The 9,477-nt window shown below is 43.8% G+C and overlaps 1 protein-coding gene across 1 annotated transcript in view; it reads right to left on the minus strand.

The window, feature by feature from the left end:
- Positions 1-9,445, minus strand: part of LOC121546652 (C-myc promoter-binding protein) — a 27,869-nt gene extending 18,424 nt beyond the window's left edge. Inside the window, 5 exon segments of the mRNA XM_045219977.1 lie at positions 261-419; positions 831-962; positions 6,879-6,971; positions 7,305-7,433; positions 9,305-9,445. Of these exon segments, the coding sequence (XP_045075912.1) occupies positions 261-419; positions 831-962; positions 6,879-6,971; positions 7,305-7,433; positions 9,305-9,401 (610 nt within the window). The 5' untranslated portion in view covers positions 9,402-9,445.
- Positions 9,446-9,477: the final 32 nt, after the last annotated feature.

The following is a 9,477-nucleotide window of genomic DNA, read 5'->3' on the forward strand; positions in this document are numbered from 1 at the left end:
GCGATTTTCTGCATTTATCAGAGTGCTATCAGGTAGCCTGATTTCAGATGTGTCCCTGTAAACAGGATTATTAGGGGAATCATTCTTCTTGCAAAGCATGTGAACGTTTTAATCAAACTATTATATTAAATCTGACTATCCACAATAATCACATTATTGTGTGCATGTAACCGTACTCAGTGTTACACCAATAGTAACTAGAAGACATTGAACTCTACAATAGGAAAAAGTAGAAGTAGCAGTTCCAGGTATTTATTTACCGGTGCTGGTTGACCCCTTGGGCTCACAGGCTGCATCGTCATAGGGACAGTTGCCGCGGACGATGCCGGAATTATGCCGCTTGAATGGACCGTTGACCTCTGGGAAGTCCTGTTGGGGGAGACCGTCTCCACTGCCCTTAGCACTCTCTGTCTCCGACACTGGACACACACACACAGATATGCAATTAGTACAATCCCACCAACAAATACTCCTGAGATAAGAACGTACATGCAATCATCAAGCCTTTTATGTTGAGATAACGGATCATATTTACTATATAGACCTGAAGAGATGATGCTGACAGCATCGTGGGACGGACAGACAGGCAGGACAGACAGACCAGACACAGACACAGACACAGACACAGACACACACACTAGACCTCCACCAGAGGGCAGCAGAGAGACTAGACCTCCACCAGAGGGCAGCAGAGAGACTAGACCTCCACCAGAGGGCAGCAGAGAGACTCTGAAGAGCAGACCGCTCTAGCTGTAGCATCAACGTTCAGCATGGATGCAGCAGGGGGGGGGGATCTAACAGAAGATCTATAACTCCATAACAACACTCACAGGAGCTGCAGTCCCTCTCTTTCTTGTTGTCCTTGTCCTGGGTACTGTCCCTGCCCCTGTCCAGTGGGGTGGGCCCTCCTCTACGCACCTCTTCTTTAGATAGGGAGTTATACCCCAGGTCTGACTGGTCACCTGGAGGAAGGAGGGAGTGGAGAGAGATAGTTAGTGCACTTCTAACCACAACTGGCTACTCCAAGAGACGCCTCTTTCCTCATTTAAAACACTTAGTTGAGCTACTCTAACACTGTTCCCTAGAACCAAACAATTAAGGAATGGTTGACTGCTCCGCTCTAGCACTGAGTTGAGTATTCTGTCCTATCACTTCTTAGCTGGTTGGTCTCACGCTGTGCTGAGTACAGCATGCTGCAGGAGATCAACGGAACACACTATGGTTTCCTACTTTCATCTCCTCATCTCTCGAGGCCCATCACTGTTGCAGTGAGAGAGGTAACGTGTATAGATGCACAGTAAAGATCCAGAACTCTACTGCAGTTTGACCTGATGTACTGTACTGATGCTGTGGAGGAGAGATCTGACGATCTCAGTATCTATTTCAGTTCTCTTACTCTACCTCACATACCGGAACACTTCAATGAAAAGCCCGGGAGTTTATTTGCTTAAAAAATCACTAAATACAACAGGCGCTTATTAGAAACAGGCTTCTGTTTGAGCCAGGCGTCTACTTCCTTATTGCACACAGCTAGCAGTTCTCAGCTGTTAGCAGCCAATGAATGGTAAGCAGGTTTTTTACTGGCGATAAATTTTTGTTGTTGTTGTCATTACTGAATTATTAAATGTAACAAATCAAACATTAAACCTCGTAAACAATATATGGTAATTCTTGGTAACCTCATAAACAATTCATTTAGACGTTTATTTGCTGAAATGTGTTGCCCGCTATTAAAGGGTATAGGTGGCTATTTGAGACTGTGTTCAGTTGAAGTTTTATGGTTTTGTCAATCTTGATTTCCTCTCTCTCTCTCTCTCTTTCTCTCCCTCACATTTCTTACAAGCTCACGTTCACTCCCGTCTCTCAATTTCTAACTGCAGAAAGAAAGAAAGAAAGAAAGAAAGAAAGAAAGAAAGAAAGAAAGAAAGAAAGAAAGAAAGAAAGAAAGAAAGAAAGAAAGAAAGAAAGAAAGAAAGAAAGAAAGAAAGAAAGAAAGAAAGAAAGAAAGAAAGAAAGAAAGAAAGAAAGAAAGAAAGAAAGAAAGAAAGAAAGAAAGAAAGAAAGAAAGGGTGCGAGAGAGAGAGAGAGAGAGAGAACGTTTGTCTCTCCTGGCCACCAGCTAGCTGTCTGATCTGAGTCTTTCATCTTTCCCATGATCCTCCCTGCCTGCCTCGCTGTCGTTTGTGAATAAAACATGAATCTTTTCCCGACCGGGCTTGTATGAATCTATACTGAACAAAAATATAAATGCAAGATGCAACAAGATTTTACTGAGTTACAGTTAATTTAAGAAAATCAGCCAAACACTTTACACCTTGCATTTATATATTTTTTTATATCTCTATGTCTCTCTCGCTCGGTCTCTCTCTCGCTCGGTCTCTCTCTCGCTCGGTCTCTCTCTCGCTCGGTCTCTCACTCTATGATAAGATGGCAACTTGTGAAACTAACTCCCTTAATGAGCAACAAGACCCTACACCCAACCCTCAGACTGCCCTACTGAACTACAACACAGTACCTCTGCTTACAAAGACTTCTGGAGTGTAGTGATCTGTATCATCTAAACCAGGGGTGTCAAACACACGGTCCGGCCCGCGAACCCATTCAATCTGGCCCGCAGGGGGTTTGAGTAAAAAACAAGTTGACATTTCAGTTGACATTGAAATGACTAAAACCAAATGAAAACTGTAAAAATAATAATGGACCTACATTTATAGTCTCTTCACTCTGTCCAGCTTGATAACAGTCATTTATAGTCTCTTCACTCTGTCCAGCTTGATAACAGTCATTTATAGTCTCTTCACTCTGTCCAGCTTGATAACAGTCATTTATAGTCTCTTCACTCTGTCCAGCTTGATAACAGTCATTTATAGTCTCTTCACTCTGTCCAGCTTGATAACAGTCATTTATAGTCTCTTCACTCTGTCCAGCTTGATAACAGTCATTTATAGTCTCTTCACTCTGTCCAGCTTGATAACAGTCATTTATAGTCTCTTCACACTGTCCAGCTTGATAACAGTCATTTATAGTCTCTTCACTCTGTCCAGCTTGATAAGTCATTTACAGTCTCTTCACTCTGTCCAGCTTGATAACAGTCATTTACAGTCTATTCACTCTGTCCAGCTTGATAACAGTCATTTACAGTCTCTTCACTCTGTCCAGCTTGATAACAGTCATTTATAGTCTCTTCACTCTGTCCAGCTTGATAACAGTCATTTATAGTCTCTTTACTCTGTCCAGCTTGATAACAGTCATTTATAGTCTATTCACTCTGTCCAGCTTGATAACAGTCATTTATAGTCTCTTCACTCTGTCCAGCTTGATAACAGTCATTTATAGTCTCTTCACTCTGTCCAGCTTGATAACAGTCATGTATAGTCTCTTCACTCTGTCCAGCTTGATAACAGTCATTTATAGTCTCTTCACTCTGTCCAGCTTGATAAGTCATTTATAGTCTCTTCACTCTGTCCAGCTTGATAACAGTCATTTATAGTCTCTTCACTCTGTCCAGCTTGATAACAGTCATTTATAGTCTCTTCACTCTGTCCAGCTTGATAACAGTCATTTATAGTCTCTTCACTCTGTCCAGCTTGATAACAGTCATTTATAGTCTCTTCACTCTGTCCAGCTTGATAACAGTCATTTATAGTCTCTTCACTCTGTCCAGCTTGATAACAGTCATTTATAGTCTCTTCACTCTGTCCAGCTTGATAACAGTCGTTTCTAGTCCCGTCACTCTGTCCAGCTTGATAACAGTCGTTTCTAGTCCCGTCACTCTGTCCAGCTTGATAACAGTCGTTTCTAGTCTCGTCACTCTGTCCAGCTTGATAACAGTCGTTTCTAGTCCCGTCACTCTGTCCAGCTTGATAACAGTCATTTATAGTCTCTTCACTCTGTCCAGCTTGATAAGTCATTTATAGTCTCTTCACTCTGTCCAGCTTGATAACAGTCATTTATAGTCTCTTCACTCTGTCCAGCTTGATAACAGTCATTTATAGTCTCTTCACTCTGTCCAGCTTGATAACAGTCATTTATAGTCTCTTCACTCTGTCCAGCTTGATAACAGTCATTTATAGTCTCTTCACTCTGTCCAGCTTGATAACAGTCATTTATAGTCTCTTCACTCTGTCCAGCTTGATAACAGTCATTTATAGTCTCTTCACTCTGTCCAGCTTGATAACAGTAATTTATAGTCTCTTCACTCTGTCCAGCTTGATAACAGTCATTTACAGTCTCTTCACTCTGTCCAGCTTGATAACAGTCATTTACAGTCTCTTCACTCTGTCCAGCTTGATAACAGTCATTTATAGTCTCTTCACTCTGTCCAGCTTGATAACAGTCATTTATAGTCTCTTCACTCTGTCCAGCTTGATAACAGTCATTTATAGTCTCTTCACTCTGTCCAGCTTGATAACAGTCATTTATAGTCTCTTCACTCTGTCCAGCTTGATAACAGTCATTTATAGTCTCTTCACTCTGTCCAGCTTGATAACAGTCATTTATAGTCTCTTCACTCTGTCCAGCTTGATAACAGTCATTTATAGTCTCTTCACTCTGTCCAGCTTGATAACAGTCATTTATAGTCTCTTCACTCTGTCCAGCTTGATAACAGTCATTCATAGTCTCTTCACTCTGTCCAGCTTGATAACAGTCATTTATAGTCTCTTCACTCTGTCCAGCTTGATAACAGTCATTTATAGTCTCTTCACTCTGTCCAGCTTGATAACAGTCATTTATAGTCTCTTCACTCTGTCCAGCTTGATAACAGTCATTTATAGTCTATTCACTCTGTCCAGCTTGATAACAGTAATTTATAGTCTCTTCACTCTGTCCAGCTTGATAACAGTAATTTATAGTCTCTTCACTCTGTCCAGCTTGATAACAGTCATTTATAGTCTCTTCACTCTGTCCAGCTTGATAACAGTCATTTACAGTCTCTTCACTCTGTCCAGCTTGATAACAGTCATTTATAGTCTCTTCACTCTGTCCAGCTTGATAACAGTCATTTATAGTCTCTTCACTCTGTCCAGCTTGATAACAGTCATTTATAGTCTCTTCACTCTGTCCAGCTTGATAACAGTCATTCATAGTCTCTTCACTCTGTCCAGCTTGATAACAGTCATTTATAGTCTCTTCACTCTGTCCAGCTTGATAACAGTCATTTATAGTCTCTTCACTCTGTCCAGCTTGATAACAGTCATTCATAGTCTCTTCACTCTGTCCAGCTTGATAACAGTCATTTATAGTCTCTTCACTCTGTCCAGCTTGATAACAGTCATTTATAGTCTCTTCACTCTGTCCAGCTTGATAACAGTCATTTATAGTCTCTTCACTCTGTCCAGCTTGACAACAGTCATTTATAGTCTCTTCACTCTGTCCAGCTTGATAACAGTCATTTATAGTCTCTTCACTCTGTCCAGCTTGATAACAGTCATTTATAGTCTCTTCACTCTGTCCAGCTTGATAACAGTCATTTATAGTATCTTCACTCTGTCCAGCTTGATAACAGTCATTTATAGTCTCTTCACTCTGTCCAGCTTGATAACAGTCATTTATAGTCTCTTCACTCTGTCCAGCTTGATAACAGTCATTTATAGTCTCTTCACTCTGTCCAGCTTACAAATTTTAAGTGCGGCTCTCCAGTCATCGGTGAAGACCGAATGCGGACTGAGAGGCAAAATGAGTTCGACACCCCCGATCTAAAACAACATTCCGCTTTAAAAGTGAAAGAGAGGAAAACCTCAAATAGAGAGAGGTGAGTAAAGGGAGGAGTGTAGAGAGGACACAGTGGAGGAGATGAAGAGTGGACGGAGCGAGAAAAAGAAGCCAGAGAGACAGAACTAGACATAGAGCGAGCCAGAGAAAGATAGCCAGAGAGACAGAACTAGACATAGAGAGAGCCAGAGAAAGATAGCCAGAGAGACAGAACTAGACATAGAGAGAGCCAGAGAAAGATAGCCAGAGAGACAGAACTAGACATAGAGAGAGCCAGAGAAAGATAGCCAGAGAGACAGAACTAGACATAGAGCGAGCCAGAGAAAGATAGCCAGAGAGACAGAACTAGACATAGAGCGAGCCAGAGAAAGATAGCCAGAGAGACAGAACTAGACATAGAGCGAGCCAGAGAGACAGAACTAGACATAGAGCGAGCCAGAGAAAGATAGCCAGAGAGACAGAACTAGACATAGAGAGAGCCAGAGAAAGATAGCCAGAGAGACAGAACTAGACATAGAGAGAGCCAGAGAAAGATAGCCAGAGAGACAGAACTAGACATAGAGCGAGCCAGAGAAAGATAGCCAGAGAGACAGAACTAGACATAGAGCGAGCCAGAGAAAGATAGCCAGAGAGACAGAACTAGACATAGAGCGAGCCAGAGAGACAGAACTAGACATAGAGCGAGCCAGAGAAAGATAGCCAGAGAGACAGAACTAGACATAGAGCGAGCCAGAGAAAGATAGCCAGAGAGACAGAACTAGACATAGAGCGAGCCAGAGAAAGATAGCCAGAGAGACAGAACTAGACATAGAGAGAGCCAGAGAAAGATAGCCAGAGAGACAGAACTAGACATAGAGCGAGCCAGAGAAAGATAGCCAGAGAGACAGAACTAGACATAGAGCGAGCCAGAGAAAGATAGCCAGAGAGACAGAACTAGACAGAGCGAGCCAGAGAAAGATAGCCAGAGAGACAGAACTAGACATAGAGCGAGCCAGAGAAAGATAGCCAGAGAGACAGAACTAGACATAGAGCGAGCCAGAGAAAGATAGCCAGAGACAGAACTAGACATAGAGCGAGCCAGAGAAAGATAGCCAGAGAGAGAGGCCCAGAGAGAGAGGTATCCTGAAAGAGAGAGAGAGTGAAAGAGAGTGAGGTCATACTTTTACCTGAGTGGCGGGGGGAGTGGAGGTCAGAACCCCCCCAGTGTGAGTGACCCGACCGGATGTCCGACCCCACACCGCCCCAGTCCCCGCGGCTGACTGCATGCACGGGCACACACAGCACAGACAGGCAGGGAGGGAGGGAGGGAGGGAAGGAGGGGGCAGTTAGGTAGGGGGACAGCAGAGCAACCATAGTGAAGGAGAAAAAGATTGAGACAACAAGCCGTGAATGAAGACAGACAGACAGGAAGGAGCAGGCAGAGAAAGGAGGAGGGAGAGAGCAGGGAGCAGGCAGAGAAAGGAGGAGGGAGAGAGCAGGGAGCAGGTGGAGCAATGAGAGAGGAGGGGAAAAAAGACGTGTCAGACTGAGAAAAGGTGTAATAAAGATGGCGGCCCCCGTGAGGCGTAGTCGGCAGCCATTTTGGGGTGTACCTGTGCTACGCCTATCGTCAGTGGGGTCTACTTTGATGGAGTCGGTGGCGTAGGGGCCCTGCTCGGCCGTGTTAGTGTCGGCAGAGCTATCCAGGCTGCCGTGACTCACAGCGTCCAGGTCGCTGCCATCTGCCCAAAGACAACAAGGCGTTAAGAGAAACCCGGACACCATTTTGGCTCCTCAAAAACAACAAGGTGTTAAGGGCTGAATTACTTTTTATGTGATGGTTCTTCAGCGAGAAATATGTAGCCTAAATCAATGTGTCTGTGAGGGATTTGCAACTTTCAGTGAAAACCAATATTCTGTGAGGGATGCGTGTGAAGCAAGTGACCTTCTCTACAGGCGTCTGTGAAGCGCAGCAAGGAGTGGTCCACGGGCTGGATATCAACACAGTCTGGGGCCGTCCGGCTTTAGACCAAGTTAAATATTATGGACTGGAACTGTAGTGTGTGTGTGTGTGTGTGTGTGTGTGTGTGTGTGTGTGTGTGTGTGTGTGTGTGTGTGTGTGCCAAGACACCTTTAACCCAGATCCAAGTGGGTCAGTGAATTGAAGCAACAGTGTTATAGGTCACTAGAGGACTACAGTGTTTTATAGGTCACTGGAGGACTACAGTGTTTTATAGGTCACTAGAGGACTACAGTGTTTTATTGGTCACTGGAGGACTAGTGTTTTATTGGTCACTGGAGGACTACAGTGTTTTATAGGTCACTGGAGGACTACAGTGTTTTATAGGTCACTGGAGGACTACAGTGTTTTATAGGTCACTAGAGGACTACAGTGTTTTATAGGTCACTAGAGGACTACAGTGTTTTATTGGTCACTGGAGGACTACAGTCTGTTATAGGTCACTGGAGGACTACAGTGTTTTTAGGTCACTGGAGGACTACAGTGTTTTATAGGTCACTGGAGGACTACAGTGTTTATAGGTCACTGGAGGACTACAGTGTTTTATAGGTCACTGGAGGACTACAGTGTTTTATAGGTCACTGGAGGACTACAGTGTTTTATAGGTCACTGGAGGACTACAGTCTGTTATAGATCACTGGAGGACTACAGTGTTTTATAGGTCACTGGAGGACTACAGTGTTTTATAGGTCACTGGAGGACTACAGTGTTTTTAGGTCACTGGAGGACTACAGTGTTTTATAGGTCACTGGAGGACTACAGTCTGTTATAGGTCACTAGAGGACTACAGTCTGTTATAGATCACTAGAGGACTACAGTCTGTTATAGATCACTAGAGGACTACAGTCTGTTATAGATCACTAGAGGACTACAGTGTTTTCTTTATAGCTCACTAGAGCAGGGTTTCCCAACCCTCTCCTCGGGCCCCCCCAGACATTTCACATGTTTTTTTTTTTACCCTAAACTGGCACACCTGATGTAATTAGTCAGCTAATCATCAAGCCTTTGACTAAATGAATCAGGTGTACCAGTTTAGGGTTAAAACAAAAAAGTGAAAGGTCTGGAAGGGCCCGAGGAGAGGGTTGGGAACCCCTGCTCTAGAGAACTAGAGGCCTGGTCATGGCTGACCTGGAGGTGTGCTGGTGCCAATACAAATTCACTGCACATGGAGAGAAGATAGAGGAACTTTTGACAGAATTATTTTCTGAGTTCTAAGTTCTGCCAGACAGCACCACGCCTCAAAGGGTGTGCAAGGTGAGTGTGTATTTCATGTATTCTGATCTGAAGGTTTAAACTGAATCTGTTATATCTAAGGTGATCAGTGATGTATTGTATTATGTATGTACTATACAGTATGTGTCTGAAACGACAGACACCTCTCACATTGCTCTTTCAGACACATTCACTCTTACAGCTTCACATCAGATCCAAACCAAACACATACATTTCATAAAGAAGCATGCACAGTTGTCTTGTCTGTCAGACAACTCAACAACCTCACAAAAACCTCACAACGTGTTAAGTTCACAGCACTTCACGATCACAACCTAAGCCCGTCACTCTGATGGGCTTAGGCTGCATCGTCATGGTTACCTGACAGAGGGCTCGGAGTGGGTGGAGCCTGCTGTTTCCGTAGCGCCTGTCTGAACTGAGCCACACCCATAACCACGTTCCTCAGCTTCATCCACATGAAGTAACCTCCTCTGGTACTGGAGGGCCAGGTAGACTCTAACACCGCCTGGAACAGGAGGAGGAGGACAGGAGGA

The sequence above is a fragment of the Coregonus clupeaformis genome, unplaced genomic scaffold (assembly GCF_020615455.1).
Source record: "Coregonus clupeaformis isolate EN_2021a unplaced genomic scaffold, ASM2061545v1 scaf2953, whole genome shotgun sequence".
In the NCBI taxonomy this organism is placed as follows: Eukaryota; Metazoa; Chordata; class Actinopteri; order Salmoniformes; family Salmonidae; genus Coregonus; species Coregonus clupeaformis.